The sequence below is a fragment of the Halichoerus grypus genome, chromosome 10 (assembly GCF_964656455.1).
Source record: "Halichoerus grypus chromosome 10, mHalGry1.hap1.1, whole genome shotgun sequence".
NCBI lineage: Eukaryota > Metazoa > Chordata > Mammalia > Carnivora > Phocidae > Halichoerus > Halichoerus grypus.
Window position 1 is genome coordinate 75437007 of NC_135721.1, and position 20140 is coordinate 75457146.

The 20140-nt window shown below is 50.3% G+C and overlaps 1 protein-coding gene across 1 annotated transcript in view; it reads right to left on the minus strand.

The window, feature by feature from the left end:
• Nucleotides 1-20140, minus strand: part of FAM178B (family with sequence similarity 178 member B) — a 113063-nt gene that overhangs the window by 55536 nt on the left and 37387 nt on the right. The window contains exons 6-8 of the mRNA XM_078056637.1: nucleotides 19289-19441; nucleotides 12617-12722; nucleotides 8765-8849 (exon numbers count right to left, since the gene is read on the minus strand). Of these exons, the coding sequence (XP_077912763.1) occupies nucleotides 8765-8849; nucleotides 12617-12722; nucleotides 19289-19441 (344 nt within the window). The remainder of the gene's footprint in view (nucleotides 1-8764; nucleotides 8850-12616; nucleotides 12723-19288; nucleotides 19442-20140) is intronic.

A 20140-nucleotide genomic window follows, 5' to 3' on the forward strand; every position in this document is an offset into this window, starting at 1 on the left:
TAGAATACTTTAAGATAACAACAGGGGTTACCTAGCTAGTGAGGTTATTGGTCTTTGTTTTGTTTTATTCTTTTTACAAGCAGCAATCTTATAAATATTATCTGAGAGGGAATAAGGAAGGAGGGTAGAGAAGGAGGGAGACAGAATACAAGCAAGAAAAGAAAGTGACCCACAAAACAGGGGCCTGTCTCAGAGAGCCCCAAAGCCCCAATGACTGTAATACTGGAGCCCCAGGGACAAAGGGAAAAAGCATGGTGACCATGTGAGGAAGAACAAAGTGTCCAAAGACACTGCTAATGAAAATGAAACTAATTCGTTCTGAGAACTACATTTCTCACTCACTTAAAAAATGTCCAAAGAATGGGGGCACCTGGGTGGCTCAGTCGTTAAGCAACTGCCTTCAGCTCAGGTCATGATCCCAGGGTCCTGGGATCGAGCCCCACATCAGGCTCCCTGCTTAGCGGAAAGCCTGCTTCTCCCTCTCCCACTCCCCCTGCTTGTGTTCCCTCTCTCGCTGTCTCTCTCTCTGTCAAATAAATAAAATCTTTAAAAAAAAAATATCCAAAGAATGTACTGGCCAGGGTCATTTTATTTTGTTATATTCTTCCCCTCCTACACAAATATTATAGAAGCTGGTAGGGAATGGAATGGGTAGGTAAGAATGAACAACATTGTCTTGGAAGCTAACAGGACAGAACCTACGCGTGTTTTCCTCCTTCTCTCAAGTGTTTCGATCTCATTGATGGAGCTCCTTTTTTCCAGGCACTGCTGCCTACTCAGTGTGCTTGGCAGACTTACTGGCCAGTCCTACACTGGCACGGCCAAAGCATGTTTGTTAAAGAAACATGAGGTCATTTCTTTTAAGCAATTAGTTGCACAAGAACATGTTTGCTTTCAAAACCAAATTCTGCCATTAAAAAAATGATTAGAGCTAATAAACGAGTTCAGCAAGGTTGAAGAATATAAGGTCTGTATACAAAAATCTGTTCTCGGGGCACCTGGGTGGCTCAGTCCTTAAGTGTCTGCCTTCGGCTCAGGTCATGATCCCAGGGTTCTGGGATCGAGCCCCGCATCGGGCTCCCTGCTCTGCGGGAAGCCTGCTTCTCTCTCTCCCACTCCCCCTGCTTGTGTTCCCTCTCTCGCTGTGTCTCTCTCTGTCAAATAAATAAATAAAATCTTTAAAAAAAAAAAAAAAGAAAAATCTGTTCTCTTTCTACACACCAGCAAGGAACAATCTGAAAAGAAAATGAGGAAAATAATTCCATTTATAATAGCATCAAAAATAATAAGGGGCACCTCGGTGGCCCAGTTGGTTAAGCATCTGCCTTCGGCTCAGGTCATAATCCCAGGGTTCTGGGATCGAGCCCCACATGGGGCTTTCTGCTCAGCGGGGAGTCTGCTTCTCCATCTCCCTCTGCTCCTCCCCCCCCCCCCGCTTGTGCTCTCTCTATCTCTCAAATAAATAAAAAATCTCATAAAAAAATAAAATACTTAGGAATAAATTTAACAAAATAAATATAAGACTTACACACTGAGAACCACAAAACAGTACTGGAAGAAATGAAAGATCTAAGTACATGGAAATATATCTCATATTCATGGATTGGAAGACTCAATATTATTAAGATGGCAATAATACTCAAAGTTATCTACAGATTCAACACAATCACTATCAAAACCCCAGCTGTCATTTTTGCAGAGGTTGATAAACCATCCTAAAATTAATATGGAAATACAAGAGACCCAGAATAGCCAAAATAATTTTGAAAAGAGCAAAGCTGGAAGACTCACACTCCCAATTTCAATACTGCAAGCTGCAGTGATCAAGAATTTGGGTACTGGGCACCTGGGTGGCTCAGTGGGTTAAGTGCCCCACTTGATTTTGGCTCAGGTCATGATCTCAGGGTAGTGAGATTGAGCTCCATGTTGGGCTCCATACTGAGTGCAGAGCCTGCTTAACATTCTCTCTCTCTCTGGAGAGGGGGATGGGGTAATTGGGTGATGGGCATTAAGGAGGGCATGTGATGTGATGATCACTGAGTGTTATACACAACTAATGAATCACTGAACACTACATCAAAAACTAGTGATGTACTATATGTTGGCTAATTGAATTTAAATTAGAAAAAAAGAAAGTTGCATTCTAAATAGAAAAAAAAAAGATTCTCTCTCTCCCTCTGCCCCTCCCACCCCAGCTCATGCTCTATCAAAAAAAAAAAAAAAAAATTGGGGGTACTGGCATAAAGATATATAAATCAATGGAATAGGGCTCCTGGGTGGCTCAGTCAGTTAAGCGTCTGCCTTCAGCTCTGGTCATGATCTCAGGCTCCTGAGATCGAGCCCCACATAGGGCTTTCTGCTCAGCGGGGAGTCTGCTTCTCTCTCTCTGTGTTCATGCTCTCTTGCTCTCTCTCTCAAATAAATAAATAAAATCTTTTAAAAAAAATCAATGGAATAGAAATGAGAATCCAGAAATAAACTCATATATCTATGGTCAATTGATTTTCAATAAGAATGCCAACTCAATGGAGAAAGAATAGTCTTTTCAACAAACAGTGCTTTTCAGCAAGTGGATATCCACATGCAAAAGAATGAAGCTGGACCCTTATCTCACACCACATAAAAAAACCAACTCAAAATGGACTAAAGAGCTAAATGCAAGAGCGTTTTAAAACTATAAAACTTTCATAAGGAAACATAAGGGAAAAATATTCATGACCTTGGACTAGGAAATGGTGCTTTGTCTGACACCAAAAGCACAGGCAACAGTAGAAAAAAATACATAAATTAGGCTTTATCAAAATTTAAAACTTGTGCATCAGGGGCACCCAGTGTGGAGCCTACTTCAAAGCAAAACAAAACTAAACTAAACTAAAAAAAAACCTTGTGCATCAAAGTCTACCATCAAGACAGTGAAAAGATAAACCACAGAATGGGAGAAAATATCTGCAAATCATATATCTGGTAAGGGTCTAGTATCCAGAGTCTATGAAGAACTCCTGCAACTCAACAAAAAAAGAACCCAACCACCCAATAAAAAAATGGGCGAAGGCCTTGAATAGATGTTTCCCCAGAGAAGATATACAAATGGCCACTAAGTACATGAACAAATGCTGAACATCCTTAGTCATTAGAGAAATGTAAATCCAAACCACAAGATACCACTTAACACCCACCAGCTTGGCTATTAAAAGATGGACAATAACAAATGTTGGCAAGGGTGTAAAGAAACTGGAAGCCTCATACATGGCCAGTAGGAATGTAAAAGGATGCAGCCACTTCAGAAAATAGTTTGGCAGTCCTTCAAAAAATCAACCATACAGTCACCATATGATCCAGCAATTTCACTCTTAAGTGTACACCCAAGAGAACTGAAACTTATGTCCCCATAAACACTTGTGTGCAAATGTTTATAGTAGCATTATTTACAATAGCCAAAATGTGGAAACAACCCAAGTGTCCTTCAACGGATGAATGGATAAAATATGCTATATCTACACAACGGAATATTATTCAGCCATAAAAAAGAATGGAGTACTAATACATGCTACAGGGTGCATGAACCTTGCAAATATGATGCTAAGTGAAAGAAGCCAGACATAAAAGGTTGCATATTGGGGCGCGTGGGTGGCTCAGTTGGTTGGGCGTCTGCCTTTGGCTTAGGTCATGATCCCAGGGTGCAGGGATCGAGTCCCACATCAGGCTCCCTGCACGGAGGGGAGTCTGTTTCTCCCTCTACCTCTGCCCCTCTGCACTACCCCCCCCACCACTCGTTCTCTCTCTTTTGCTCGCTCTCTCTCATTTGAGAGCGAGAGCAAGCACAAGCAGGGGGAGAAGGAGAAGCAAGCTCCCCACTGAGCAGGGAGCCCGAAGCGGAGCTTGATCCCAGGACCCTGGGATCATGACCTGAGCCGAAGGCAGATGCTTAACTGACTGAGCCACCCAGGAGTGCTCAAATGAATAAAATCTTAAAAAAAAACCCAAAAGGTTGCATATTGTATAATTCCAGTTATATGAAATGTCCAGAATAAGCAAGTTCATGGAGACAGAATGTAGATTAGAGGTTTTCAGGTGCTGGGAGGAGGGGGGTGGGAAGTGACCACTGATGGGTATGAGTTTTTTTTCTAGGGTGATGAAAATGTTCTGGAATTATTAGATAGTGATTTTAGTTGAGCAACTCTATGAATCATATTGAATCATACACTTCAGAAGGGTGAATTACATGGTGTGTGAATTACATCTAAACAACTCCAATTCTGTACCAGTCTTAATAAATATTAATAAAGCTTCACTGTGTCTACAATGGCCCCCACTGTCCTCTAAGATCTGGCTCCAAACATCCAGTTTTATCCCCTACTCTGCCCCCTTTAAGGAAGTCCTACTCTCCCCTCCTCCTTGTCTTTGTTCCCACTGCTTCCTGCTTCCCTTGCATCGCTCCACACCTGAATCCTACCCCCAGGGCTGCAAACCAGTGGAGCTCTATTCCATCTACAGTCGAATAGAGCCTGCAGATGGGTTCACAGTGGGGGTTTGGGGGTTTGGTCTTTTAACTGAATTAGTTACCAAGAGGAGATTTCACATAAATGTGGGTATTCTGGCTAAGACAGATTCTGCTGGCTGCCGATCCAACAACCATGCTCCCCCCTTCCTCCCTGTTAAGGGAACCCAGTCCACCTCAGTGGATGAACCATGTCATCCCACTTATCTTGCAGGGATTGGTCTGGGGTGCTACTGGAGCAGTCAGAGCTCCGAGCCACAGGCAACAGAGAAAAGCTCTAGCTGTTTGAACAGAAAACAGTTTATTACGTGTCCTAAGCCAATTGACTGTAAAGTTAATGAAGCTTAAGTTCTGGGGCCCTCCCTTGCACGGCCCCCCTATGAATTTCTAGGTTAGGTAGGGAAGCCAGGCTACAACCAGTGGGCATTTCTACATGAACATTTCTGGAAAATACCCTAAAGATATCCAGGAGAATGGGACCTGAACTTCCCAAGGTACAGTAGTTAGTATGATTTCTCTACTCATTTTAAATAAATGTTCACTTTCATACTTAATTTTCCATGTTAATGAATTAGATGATCCACATGTTATAATTAAAGACAAAGATTTTAAAGCAGCTATTATAGCTATGCTCAAAGTGGTAAATGAAAATATGCTCATATTGAATGAACAAATAAATCCCAGTAGAGAAATAGAAACTATTTAAAAAATTATACAGAACTAACTGGAAATTCCAAAACTAAAAATTCAAATATTTGAAAAGAGGCTGAAAGAGTGAGTCTCCAGGATTCTACCCTGGAGGGGTAGAATCATGAGGCTAAAAATTCTTCAAACATAGCCAGGGTGTTCAAGGGCACCAGACAGTCAGAAAACATGGCAAGTGTCCTCTAAAACCTGTGACCCAGTTCTGTCTAATGAAACAAAATGGAGTGTCCTGATAAAAAGAAAAGTACGAGAAGGAATGACCTCGTCTCCTCTACTCTTCTTTCTGCCTTGAACTGCTGTGTCATGAGAACATGATGATGCTTGGCGTTATGGCAGCCATTTTGCAACCTTGAGGAGTAGTAGTGAGAAGGGAGACATAAAAGCTAAGCCAGAGCCCTGATATTGCAGATCTGCTGAATATACTACAGAAGCCCTCACCTCTGGATTTCTTGTCATGTGAGATAAGAAACTTCTCTTAATTGGGTATTTAATTCTCTTAATTGTTACTTACAGCCAAACTACACTAACTAAAACATGGCTTCTCTTGAAAATGGAGAGATCTGGCAAGACCAGACCTACTAGCCTCTTAGACAAGGCAAGAGCTCTCTAGTCATGGACTTGCTTGGTCCCCACAGGCAAGTGAGTTTGCAATCCCTGCCTTATACATCTTTTGAGAGATGAATCAACTGCCCTCTCTCCTACAAAGCCCTCCCTGTCTCCGGCCTCCCCGAACCCCCCACCCGACCTGGCTAGAAGTAATCTTCCTCTCTTTGGAATTCCCACAGTTTTGTGGCTGTGTCCATCTTCTGTTGTAATTGTGCGTTTCATCCCCTCCCACTTGGCTGTCAGCCTTCTGAGGGCAGGAACTGCGCCTTATTCATCCCTGTATCTCCCTCTGCCGTCTAGCAAGGTACCAAATACAGGACACACTCAATGCATGTTTTCTAAATAAATGCATAAACACCCCCTGCAGTGAAAAATGTCAGTGTTCTGCAATACCCCATTCTCCAAGCTCACCAAGGAACTTTTAACTGGTGACCTGGGCTTCTTCTCAATCTAGGAAAACAGTATCCACCATACCCCAAAACTCCAGCGACCCCTGAACCTGAACTCTGTTCAGCCCTCAGCCGCAGTGACCCAGAGTGCACCTGTGACAGTCCACTCTGAAGCCTGGGCCTGCGTTAGCTCCCCCTTTACTCGGGAGGCATGTTGGGATAAAGGTGATATTCCCAGGATAGTCTGGGAAAAGCAGCCAATCACCACAGACTCCAGGAAAGGATGGAAATGTACACACATGCAAATCTCTGAAAGGCCAGGCAACCTGAAAACACGTACAGCAATTTTAGTTCCAAATGGGAGGGAGTTCTGCCTCAGGAGGCTGTGTCCCACAGAGGACAGGGACCTGCGGAGCACCTCAAGTTGCTAACAAATCCTGAGCAGCATGACTTCCTTTTATATCAGTCCTGGATCTAACTTAACCTTGCACATGCTTCTTGAACTGGTGGTTGATTTGTAGTTCCAGCTTTTGGTAGGTTCTCTGCTGGTCCCTAGTTCTTGTCTCTAAACTTGTTTGTTTTTAATTTTGGTAAAAAACACATAACATAAAGTTTTCCACCTTAACCATTTTGAAGTGCGCAGTTCAATGGTGTTAAGTACACCCCCACTGTTGGACAACCGTCACCATGTCCATCTCCAGAACCTTCTCATCCTCCCAAACTGAAACTTCGTACCCATTAAACGCTAATTCTCCATTGTCTCTTCCCCTGGGTCCTGACAACCACCATTCTACCTTCTGTTTCTATGAATTTGACACCTGTAGGTATTTCCCATAAGTGGAAAGTATTTGTCCTTTTGTGTCTGGCTTATTCACTTAGCGTAAGGTCCCCAAAGTTCATCCATGTTGTAACATGTGTCAGAATTTCCCTTCTTTTTAACACTGAATAGTATTCCACTACATGTGTATACCATGTTTTGTTTATCCACTCATCTTTGAGTGACATTTGGGTTACTTCCACCTCTTGGCTATCGTGACTAACGCTACTCTGAATGTGGGTGTACAAATATGTTTAAGTCCTGCTTCCGGTTCTTTTGCGGACCTGGCCTCTGACTTTCCCCAAATCAGTCAAGATCCCGACCTTGGGCATGGAATTCTCTAGGCCAGTCTCTATTCCAATGGGAGAGAAAGAGAAGCCTGGGCTGGGCTCTCAGGTGATGCCATGAGAAACGTTCTGGAGCCAGAGCTGAACTGGCCGAGAACTCCAGAGCAGGTTCCTGGCCCCTCCTGATGGGAGGGCAAATCAGGCACAACGTGGCAAGAAGCAGAGAAGAGTGGGACGTCCCCTCTGCCCCTGCGGGAGGAGACACATACCAGTGCATGGAGGAGAAGAGCAGGACAAGGAAGGCCTCTGTTCCCCAAAAGGGCAGGCATGCAGCAGAGGAGGCCCCAGACGCTCAAGAAAGGGCAGCCCAGGCTGCAGGGGCAGAGGTTATGAAAAGGATGGGGATGCCGGGACTAGTGCTATTCAGAAGACCTCAGTTACAAGGGTCCCGGTGTGCAGATGGGGGGGGGGGGTGAAGGGTGGGGGAGGGGGAGCAGGGGGAGGGGGAGCAGGAGGAGGCTGGAATATTCTCATTTGACAGATGGGCCTCGGCTCAGCCAACTCCTGAAGTACAAGAGGCACAAAAGCAGAAATCTGAAGGGCTGGTGAGGCAGGGGCTTGAGGGTGCATCGTGGGTCCATGACTGGCCTTCCGAGCTACGTGCTTTTGAGTTTTAGTGGAAGGGTGGGCAGACTACAGCTGTGGGCAAAGGTGGGGTCTGGACACTTGTGAATCCCTCTCCTTGTCTGCCGTAAGCACCTTTCCACTGGCTACATGATATGTTTCAGTGCCCAAGTGTCTAGGTTCAGGTACCAAATGAGGACAGCCTGGTAAGGGCACAGCCACTAAAGGGAAAATTGATTGCTCTGTGGAACCCTGAACATCCTCAACTGTAAAGATGACTTAAATCACCCCTTCAATGCCAGGACCAAGGTATAGACTCAAGGCTCTCACTTTTGCCCGGACCAAACTTAGGGGCTTCTCTGATGTCCTAGGAGCCAAGAGGGACTGCTGGTGGGGGCACAGCCTCAGGGCCTTCCCCTCTCGTGACTCCAACACAAGGAGCTTCCCTGACTTGATGCAGATGTTCCTGAAAGCCACTCACGCAAACCGGGGCTCTCAGGAAGAACTCAGAGGCAAGGCTGTCCCCTTAAGTCCAGAAAACTCACCTTCCAGACTGTTCTGGGATCCCAGGAGTCTGTGAGGTCAGCCTGGACTTGGCCACAGTGACGTGGATCTGAAGCCAGATCAAGGTGCCAAGGAGCCTGTTGGCTCAGCTTTTTACTAATGCTGGAGCCAGAGCCAAAGATGGCCTGATGTCTCCATGTTGTGGTGACGCAATGTCCCCACCAGCACCTCTCCCGCACGCTGGGCTCTGCAGCTGCTGAGAGCTGTGTACTGTGTAGGCTCCCGAGCTTGGGTCCTCAGGGCTCAGGTCTCCACCCTGCTCCCTAGTACTGACCAGACTGATGGAAGAGCCCATCCATGCTGAGATCCCATAGGAGACTAAAGGCTCCTGAAGAAGTTTCTGGAGGCCATGTCAACAGCTAGGAGGAGAGAAAAAAAAAAAAGCAGTTTAGGTTAGCTGGCATAATAGTAGTATGGTATAAGGGTAGTAAACCTTCATTACTCCATATTAAATAAATCCCATTTAACCCTCACAAGTCCACGTGGTAGAAGGATATTGCCCTTATTGACATTTTACAGATGAGGAAATCACGCTCAGAGGGGTCAAGCAACTTCCCCAGGGTCACACAGCCAGTAAGCAGCAAAGCCAGGATTCAACCCCAGGCCTATGTGACTTGAAACTCTGTCCACCTCCCTGTATGAGAGTCTTGGTCCTTCTGCCCCTCACTCCCTGTGGCCACAGCCATGCCCCTCCAGGACAGGGGCCAGTGTGAGGAAGAGACATAGCTCGAAAGCACTAAGTACACTCAGCTGGACAATGACAAGTCAGCTACTCTCCATGATTCTTATATCCTTTCCAGGTCACTGCCTTAACTTACAGTCATCTTAGGCCACTGGCTCTGGGAAGGACTTGGTACTGAGTACGGATCCTCAAATAACCTGGTGGGGGGTGCAGGTCACCCATCTGACTCAAACTCACTGGGATCTTTACCTGAATGCTCCTTGAGTCTGAAGGTCATCAGGCTGGGGATTTGCAATGTGGAGAGAACATGACATGGAGATGAACAATGGGATAGCACCCTCCCCGCCCAGGGCCATCCAGCCTGGGGACACACAGAGGAGGCCAGGCCTTAGAGGTGGGGCAGCGCCTTGGCAGCCCTGTTCCTGCCCGTGGTCAGCCGTGCTGCACATTATACCATCCTTCTGAGAGTGCTGAACAAAGCCTGTTGCGTGGACACTCTGGGCACATCCCCTCTTCAGGCCTGAAGCTCTCATCCCAGGGGCTGTTGCTTGCTGAGAGCTCTGAGCCAAGGCCCTCTCTGGCATTGACCTTGCAGGGAGGGAGAGCCTCAATCAAGGTCACACCCCCTCTCCGAGTGCAGCCTTAGTCTGATATCTGGCCTGGCCAATACTGGAGTCCGAAGGCCTGGACCCCTTGCCTCAATTGGGACAACTCTAAAAGGTCACCCCGTTTCCAGAGTATCTGCAGAACTGGCTGTGGCCTGTTGAATTTGCTCTGCCACTCAGCTTCTCCTTCTCCCAGGGGCTCTCCCTCGGCCGGAGGTATGGCTCTTGGGAGCCCTCCCCAGGGAACCTCCGGGAAACCACGTCTCAGAGTCCTCCTCCAAAGGACCAGGCCTATGATACCAGAACTCTGCCTTCCTCTTCCTCTCATAGCTTCTTGTAACTTCTTCATACTTATCATTTTCCAACAAGAATATACATTCACTGACAGCATATGCTACCCGCTTTTGTCTACCCTCCCCAGCAAGGCTCACCTTGCTCCAGGTACACACTAGGGCTCCAGTGATGAGCTTAGTAATTCGTGAGCACTAAGGCCAAAGCCTATTCACCCAGGGTCCACCATACACTCCACTAGGGAGAGGGAGGGTGGTGGACAGCAGGATCTAGTTTCCATGGGAACTCAGGATGTCCTTCCCAAAAAAAGTTGAATGAGTGGGGCTGGAGAAATCTGCCTAGCTCACCTATCCCCTAGCTCTCAGATCAACCCCAGGCATATATATGAGCCCCCAGCTGCCCGGTGACCCTACTCACTTAGCTACTTTGGATTGGACTGGGGAGGGGGGTTGTCACTTAACTTTTGTTGGGCCAATGAGACTCTCCTTCCTGGGAATTACCTTGGCCACGGAGCCTGGTGAATAGAGAGAAACTAAGGCCTGTCCTGGGACCCTAAACCTTCCCCATCCTGGTTCCAGCTTTTCCTGAGGCCCAGCCATATCCCTGCCCTTGGATCCCAGGAACCACCCCTGCACCTTGAGGAGAATCCCACCAACAGCTTCAGGCAGCCCCCGTGGATTTCTGCCTTCTCCCAACCATACTCCCCACTAACAATGTGAGGTTCTGAAGTGGGTTGAGCACCACGGCCACATTCTGTGGCCACATTTACCTGGGACACCATTTCCAAGATCTTTCTATCCCTAGAGCTTACTATGTAGCAGGGACTTGACCCATGCCTAAGAATGAATGAATGAATGAATGCTACTGTTACTATAGGAAGATATGTTCCAAGTGGCAAAACCTCCAAAGTGAAATAGAAAGAGTCCATCCTGCTAAGGTCTATAAGACCTCAGCTGCCCTGCTCCTCCTTCCCCCTCCAGAGACAAAGATGTTGGGTAGAGTCTTGCCCAGAAGGCTCCCAAGGCCAAGTGCACCCTTTTCACTTATCTGGCTTCAGCCGTGGGGGGAGGAGGAGCTTTCGTTTCTCCTTCCTGAAGGTGGAGAACCAGAGCCTTTGCGCTAACATCATCCCTTTCCCATGATGTCCAGGCCCTAGGCCTTATGGACAAGGCAGGTCACAGGAATTCCTCACTTAGTCTTCACCTGGGACTGTCGGTCCCAGTTTACAAAGTAGGAAACTGAGGCAGAGAGCTGACATTAAACAACTCGTCCAAGGTCGCAGGGTAGTACGGGGCAGAGCTGGAACTCCCACCTAGCGTCTGTCTGGCCTCGGGGCTGGGTCCTCTGTTCTACGGCCCCCTGCTGAGGTGACTGGAGGTGGGAGAAGAGCCAGCAGAGCTGGGCAGGGCTCACCCCCTGCTCCCGGGCTGACTGACAGGGAAGGCACTCCATGCTGTGTCAGGGTCACACAAGGACCCTCTGTGGGCGACGTCTCAGATGGGCCCTTTGTGCCTCCCAATGCCTGATTGTGCATTTGGCCATATACTGTGCAAGGAGCCGAGAGAAGCTGCGCTGACTAGGGGTAGAGAAGAATGGTAGCACTGTTCCTGTTCGAGGCCTGCCAGTCCCATCGAGCCTGGGGGAGGGGCGAGGGGAGCAGCCACACTCTGGGCCCCAGGAGCTGAGCGGGACTTTTTCCTCTGGGGTAGGGAGGGGCACCATGGGAAGGATCCCAGAAGGGAGAGGAGAGAGCTGGAGGGCCTTTTCTGGAAGGCAGCCAGTCTGCCTAGGCTGAGGAGTTCCTAGAACAATCCACCCTGCATGGTGGCTCTAATTTACAGCTGGGGTCCAGGCCCCAGCTGGCAGGAATGAGACCAGCTGGAACTTGTGACCTGCCCATCCCCAGGCAGGGGTGGCTCTGGGTGGGGGCCAAGGCCAGCATCCTCATGCCTTGCGTTCAGATGACAACAGTTGGTCCCTGGGTTATGCGGGCTGCTCTTCCTCAGGGTGGAGGTTTTAAGCCCAGGGCAGAATGCATGTTGCCCCAAGGCAAAACGTTCCCGCAGCCCGGGCAAGAGAAGAAAGGGGAAGACGGAGCAGCTGTTCTAGACTCTTCCAGGCACCCTACGACTCCACGGAGAGAGGCAAACGCTCAAACACCTGGGACACACCCAGCTGTAAATTCACGAGGGCGCTTCACACTTCCAAGGGCGCTGCAGGGCCCGGACCTGTGACTTGGGAGTAGCGAGCGAGGAGCAGTGCTGACACCACGGAAGCACCTGCTGAGTAGCGGGGAGTCAGAGAGAGGGCTTCTGGTGAGGCACACGCTCTGGTGGGGAGTGGAGCGAGACCACGGGCGGGTCCCTGAACTCCGTGACGACAGGGGCATCCTAGGCTGCCTCCCTCCCTCCTCTTGCCCCGGGCTGGGACACACCCCGCAGCACCCAAAGTCAGAAAAGGGACGTGCCCATCCTCCCCCTCAGCGGCCCTGCCCGTGCTGCCGGGCCGGCGTGCTCCCGCCACCTAGTGGCAGGTCCGTGCTCCTCACCTGGAAGAGCCACTGCAGCAGGGCCACAGGGCAGTCGGGGGCGTGCAGGTAGAGGTTGCTCAGGAGGCCCGTGCGCAGGAAGGAGAGCTGCTGGGCCAGCGGGCAGCTGCGGAGGCAGAGGAGTGAGGTCGGGGTGGGTGGGGGGCCCTCCACGCAGGCGGCCCGGCAGCCTTTCCTCAACACGCCTATCTCAGTAAAGCGGCGGTGGGGGGGGGGGTGTTCCATATTTGCAGCCTCACCGGACGCCAGAATCACGACAGCACCTGCTAGGGACACAAACGCTTAGAGCCCCTGATGCCCGAAGCTGTCAGAAGGAAAAACAGCCCACGCCATCGCCAGAATCACTTGATCTCCGTGAACATCTCTCAGTGTTTTAAGCACACGACTGGACAGTACGTTTTGTCCTTTCCCCATGGCGGAGGGGGGACACGAAGGGATTTACTGAGGTCGCAGGAGGAACCTGTGGGGAGGTGAGGAGAGAACCCGGGAGTCACGGCTCTCAGCCCAGGGCCCCGGGCCGCCATGGACAGGCGGAATTACCCGCGGGGCCCACGTGGGGCCCGAGTCTGGGGTCTGGTTACACAGAGCGTTTCTGCCCTGTCTTGTGTTTTTCCGACACAAAGGACACCTGAGAAGACGGGAAAATAACAGAAAGGGGCCCAAGACGGAGCCGTTCTGGGAAGGAGAGAACAAACAAGGGTGCCGCAGAGGATTCTTCAGAAACCGCGGGAGGGGCAGAGTTGGGGGGCGGGGGGTGGCACTGAGACTCGCCTCCCGCCTGGGCTCCTACCCTGCGGTTCCCCTCACGACGGGACCCTGCTGGGCCTCTCCCTGCTGCCCTGAGCTCTCAGAATCAAAGGGCCAGTGTGCAGAGGAGCCTAGCTTTGAGTCTTCGGCCGCCCGCCCCCTAGACCGCCGGGACAGGCAGGATCCCAGGTCCCTGTAAAAGGAGCTGAAATGATTCATGTGGTCGTAGGGCCTGTGGTGGAAGGTGCTGCAGAAGTCACTTCAGAGTGGCTGGCTGGACTTCATCACCCTTCCTGGTTACCCCCAGGGAGGCTGGGTTCAGGGAAGGCGGCTCCTACTCTCTCTGCATTTTGTGAATGTTCCTCTGCTCTCTTGTTCTAGACGATGTTCCTAAGGCAATGAATAGGGATTCTAGGAAATGAAAAAAGTAATTTCAGGTCTGTTCTTTTTTTTTTTTTTTTTTTAATGGCCAAATCCACACAAAGAACATTTCAGACAGCGTTTAAAGTCATGACACTAGATAGAAATTTCTTCAGTCAGCCCAACCTCTTCTCCTTTTTAAAAAGGACGTATTTTAATCTGCCAGGAACAGAATGCTCCAAAACAAAGATTCTCCTCTGAGCCAAGTTGCTGTCTCCTTGAGTATGTCCAGGCAGTTTACAAATTGTGTATTTTTTTCCAAATTATTTAAGTTCAGAGGAGAAAGCAGCTTTGTTCCTAGGTCTGTGAAGCTGACCGCTCTAAAATAGACCTTTATTTGTGCATACGAACACGTGTGCACCCCAGGGCTGCTGGCGCACTCTGTTCTAATTCACGTGCTCCGCCACACGGACACTTCATGGGCTGACCCTGCAATGCATGCGCGGTTCAAGCACAGCACCCCGAGTGCAGACAATACCCCAGCGAACAATGCCTGGAAGACCTCACGGACTGGCAGGTCTTGGCCAGAGGCCATGTGGCAAGGAGGCTGGTGCTCCACGGACTCTAAGGAGACTCCGGCTCTGGCATTCCGCTCAGGGGGGGCACCCCACCACTTTCTCAGTAGGAGAACTGATTGTACAAGCCCCTGTGGGCTCAGATCAACACATTTCCAACTGCTGCTCCGAGGGAGAGCTACCCTTCGGTTGCAACGTCTCCTTTTGGCTACCCCAGCCTCGCAGCTCAGTTTCTGCCAGAGAAAAGATCAGTCTGCCTTCAAGTTCATTGCTGCCCAGGGAGGTTTGGCCTGTAAGGCAAGGAGCAGGAGATAGGCAGGAGGGGTCCAGCTGCGCCTTGAAGCGAATGGCTTTCAAGGAATTCTGTGCTTAGAGCTCCATGAGATGCAAGGAATCTCTGCAGGCTGCTGGATCCCAAGCCGAGTGCTGCTTCACCTCAGGGGAACCACGAGCCTTCTCACCTTCAACGCAAGGGACAAGGCTGATTGCACAGACATTGCCCTGATCTGTGGCAGGAGCGGAAGCCGGGAGGAAAAGGGTGGGCAAAGTAGGTGTGTGCACTGAAAGCTCAAAGACCTTGGGTTACAGAATCACTTGTTAAGTTTGCAAAAACCCACTTCATGTCCACAAGCCAAGAATGCGGACATGGGGCCCAACTGGGTGCTTTGCCTTTTGCAAAGCCAATGCTAAGTCAGAAGCCATCCTGAGAATGTCAGAGGACCCGGGGGTGAGAAGGGGAGGGACAGAGCCTTCTGGGCAGCAGATGCCACGCAGGCCTGGCTGGGCGAGAAGCCCCAGCTGTCCACTCTGAGGATCCCAGTAAGAGAGGTTCCCACCTGGGATGAGAGACCGTCACGGTCAGAATACTGCTAACCCCCAGCCCCTGTGGCGAGGAGAGGGGGATTAGCCCCAAAGGGGAATCAAACAAAACACAGGCCAGCTTGGGTCAGCAGGTTGGGCTCTTGGGCAGAGCTATGACCTTCTACTTGGACTGTGTGTTCCCGATGATGCCCAAGTCAACATTCCTCTAGGCTCTCTATCTTCATCTATTTTTTGGGCAGCAGTCCTGGAGGGCAAAGGATCCAAATGCCTCAGGAATCCCAAGTGATGGCAGAGGGATAAGCACCAAGTGTAGTTATTTATACGGTATCAGTTTCTGTGTCTTTGCCAAGTTCCTCAAATGCAAGTTTAGGGAGAACAGAAAGGAATAATGGTCAGAGCTTTCATCCATGTTCCTCTTTTTCTCTCTTTCCTTTGTTTAAAGATGAGTGAGCACCCTTCGGGTCAGGAGTCCAGGGATCCCAGCAACACCCCGGCTGGCTGCATCCGCTGGCTCTTTATTTTTGGGGGCAGTTGGAGCCAGTTGGGCCCTCAGCTCTGTCCACACTCTCTGTAACTGCTGGATTTATTTCACCCGGGCCTCAACCCCGGCCTGCCAGTGAGACGGGGAGACAGAAGGGACCCCATGAGAAAAAAAAGCGTTTTTTTTTTCCTTTTGCTTCTTATCCTGTTTCTGTTCTTGCTAGGACCTGCACCCCCACCTCACTTTACACATGCCTGGTAATGCAAATAGCCTATGTCTTCCTTGTAAGGGACAAGGAGTTAATGATCTCTAGAATAGATACCACCTAAGGAAGGACCAGGTGAGAAGGAGGGGAGGAAGCCATCATATGCGTATTTCAGACCGCGGACTGGACATCTGGACGTGAAGACCCCCTGGCTCCAAGGAATAACACCTGGGCCCTCGTCTTTGTTTTAACTGGTTCCTGGATGTCTGAGGAGACACATACATGAGGCCACCATCCTCAGTAAAAAACTCAGACCCCGAACAAAGATGAGACTTCCTGCTCTTTTCCTTTCCCACTGGTCTGGACGCTCCGTCTGTGTCTCTCTCTACAGATTTTCACTAAACTCTGCTTTTACCTTCTGCTGGCTCACATCTGATTTCCGTCCTGCGTGAAGCCAAGGACTGTTTGGCTGGTCCTGAGGGAACCCCCACTCCCCCCACTCCCCCCACCCCCCAGGTCCTCGGACCCGCCTGCCAGCAACACCAGGAAGAGGAAGAGGTCCTGGCAAAACCGGAGCCCGAGCTCAGCCTCAGGGAGACCCAGCGCACAAGCACACGGACATCCACATGGCTCAGACCCACCCGCCGCCTCCTGCCCGCAGATGTGTTCCTGGAGGAGGGGTCCCTGAGCACACACGGTGAACACCTCTCCAGAACAGTGGTGGACAACCCTCCCCCCCCCAACTCCAGCGCACTCTGTGGGGGCCCAGAGAGGACCATGAATCATTCAGCAGGCAATCTCCACCCTTCCCAGGGAGATCACTCTGGCCTCTGAGCTGCATGTGGGCATAGGTCCCAACGCTTCTCCACTCAGGGGGATCGGATTTCCTTTTGAACGGCTGTCAAGGGAGGAAAAAGTTCAGCCCTTGGTACCAGCTTCTGTCATAAAGGCATGTGACTTTGGTTCCAGGGAACTGACCTGAGGTCACACATCCAGCTGGGTGATGAATGAGGGCAGACCGGCCAGGCCATCTCTGATCCCGGGGCTGTGGGCTCCAGGAGACGTGTTCTTGCACAGAAACCTGTGTAGGTGTGGCCCGGGAGGACGAGGCCCGGAGCCCAGGTGCTGAGGCCTCCCGCACCTGCCCTGCGCCCCATGCCAAGAGCACCCACTTCGTACAGTGGGAAGATGACACCCCTCCTCCCAGACGGGCAAGGAGACCTGATCTATTTCCAGAGGGGGTTCTTAAAACTCGCATTCACATTTCCCCCTAAAACCTCTGTTAAAAATGAGACGGAGTCATAAAATACAGAAGAGTATAATAAGGAAAATAAAAGTTACCTGTAATCTCACAAAGTGTTAACTTTTTGTACGGCAAAACACTGAACCCTATTGCCTCTTGAGAGATCAAGTAACCTTTTATTTTCCCTTCGTCTTCATGCTTCCGGCCGAACACAACGGGGTAATTATTGAACCACTATTTCCCTCTCTTGTGTCTGGGCTTGAGGTACTTGGCACAAACAGGAAATAAGAGTGACCCCAAGGCTAAATGGTGACCTTCAGGAAGTGGCCCCTACCCACTGCGTAGCAGGGGCCCCCCGACTGGACCATGTGGAAGGCAGCGGGCATTCCTCCAGAAAGGCCCTGGGCTCCGGGCCGGTGAGGCCACCTCTCCGGTGCCTCATTAGCATACTTGAGGGAGGAGGGTCTGAATTCCTCACCCCGGGGGAGCTGGCCGGCCACCTGGCCCCATTTGGCAGGGCTGCTCGGCCCCCAGGTCACCGCTGCGGGGGCCCTGTCGTCTGTCAAACACTTCCTGCCAGCCGTCCAGTCTGGGACAGGAACCCTGCTGTCACACAGACCGCGGCCTGCGAGGCAGCTCTGCGAGACGCCTTCCTCTCCTCTCCTCTCTCCTGTTCCTTCCCCGCCCCTCCCCTTTCTCCAGCGCCGCTATCCTTTTCTCTTCAACCCTGGTTTCTTTTTTCCCCTTTTCATCATCCCTTTATGAGACACCTTCTCAGTGTGGCGACGGCAGCCTTTACCAATATGCAGATGCTCAGGTCCAGTCCCCGCACGTCGCTTCCGGGGCTACGCTCCAGACAAATATCTGTGTATGAAGATGTTCTCTACCACATCACTTATAAAAAAGCTGGAAGTAACATATATGCTGAGGAAAATGGTTAAATATGTTGAGGCATCAATGCTATGCAATGTTCTCTCACCATTCATATTACGACTAATGGTGACGTTAGGGCCTTGTTCAGATCCTGATTTGAACAACATAGAATACACATTTAGAGGACGACTGGGGAAATCTGAACACCGACTGATAGCAATGGTATGAAGGATTTGTAGTTTTTAGATGGAATAATGGCATTTAAGTTATATCTAAGGATAGAGTCCTATCTTTTAGAGACAGACACTGAAGTACTTACAGATTCAATTAAATGTGTCTGGGATTTGCTTAAAAATAATCCTGAGGGGATAATGTTAGTGGGCAGGGGTAGAGATGGAACAGGATTGGCTTTGAGCTGATGGTTGCCGAAGCTGAGTGATGACTATATGGGGAATCATTACACTGTGCTCTCTATCTATACTTGAAACTTCCCGTGATACGAGATGGCTTTAGAATTAGTGAAACAGACCTAAGGAACCCCTGAATAGCTGGAAACCACCACAAGACTCCTGCTTTCAAGAGACCAGAGATAGTTCAACCTCTGTGCTCCCCACGGGCTGGTGCGGGCCCGGCGGCCTCCTCCCCATCCCCCTTGGCCACCAAGGCTCAGCAGGGCGTCGGCCTCATGAGCACGAGTGGTCAGCTGCACTGAGTCCTGCGGGCTTTCTCTCTTAATCTCAGATAGATGAACTCACAACTCCAAGTGTTGTATGTGATTGTGGTCAAGCTTTTAAAATCCCCTTAAAAAGCAACATAGCCCATGGCTGTGTGATAACGTAAATTTCCTTCCACGGAGTCGAGCCACGGGGCAGATGTCCTAATGTTACACAGTGTGCACTTAGGGCCGGGGACAAACTTTTCAGTGTTAGTATCACACACGGACAGAAGAAGGGTGGTGTCTCCAATGAGCAGATGGAAGTGACGATGATGTGCTTTGGAAAACTGCTGGATGGCCCAGAAAGCGGCTCCAGTGTTGAGGGAGACATCACCCCAAAGGCATGTAATGGTGAGTCTGACTACAGTTGTTCCATGAAACTGGGGTGCGGGGGAGGAAAAAGCAATATGAATACATAAATATACAACCGACCTAATATTTACGACAATGTAGGGCTTTTTAAAAGTATGTGCATCCAAATCAGCAAATTAAATATCATAAGCAGACATGTGGGACTATTTCATCCCACAGTCCTGAAAGCTGACATATCCAAACTGGCTCAAGTACAGCTTTGAATTTCCTCATTTGGGCCAGTCCTTATCGTTGGGCTCCATGAGGGACCAGGCCTGGCCATCCCATGCTGACATTTACCTGACGAACAGTTCTTCCAGGTGGCTACGTGGCTTCAGCTGTGAACGGTCCAGGAGGCAGTGCAGGGGCTGATGCCTGGGTAGAAACACAGTCTCCCCGGGATGTACTGGTGGGATGACCTGCAGTGACACGGAGAACCTCTCCACCAGCATCCTGGCAAAGCAAGGAGCCGGAGAGGCGCGCGTCAGCAGGCGCACCTGGTCTGTAGCCTGGAGGGAGGCCAGGGAAAGCCAGATGGTGCCCCTGCCTTGCGACCGTGGCCTGGTGGGGAAAAGACTGGGGGGAGGACAGCGCCACCTGCTGGTAAAGGAGGAGCCTACGAGATGCAGACTCGGGAGCTCTTCCCCATCCCACTCTGCGTCCTGCATCCCAGCCCCTTCCTCAGGGCTTTAGTTCAGGAGCCAGAAGTCCTGCTCCCAAACCCAGCACCGCCCATTGCCTTTGTTCAGCTCAAACTTTCACTGAGCACCCACAATATGTGGGTGCCAGGTGCTGAAGGATGAGTCAGGCGTGGGCTGCCATTGCATGTCTAGGAGAAGGGTAAATAAATCACCACAGTAGCCTTCAGCAAATGGGCTGACCACAAAACTGCCTACACGGTCTGCCAGGGGCAGAGGAGAGAAGCTCTGGGTGTGGCCAGGGTCAGGGAGGGCATCCACCCAAGGAAGGAGCCTGGATGTTTCTTCTGGGACACCAGTCCTCAAGCTCTTGTGATCAGGAGGACTCCCCAGGGATGCCCAGATGCCCAGGCCCTGCCTTGTGAGTCTGATTAGTAGATCAGAGCTGGGTCCCCTGGACAGGGAAGGAACAGAGAGAAGAAGGGATACATTCCAACTCTACTGGGAAGGGTAA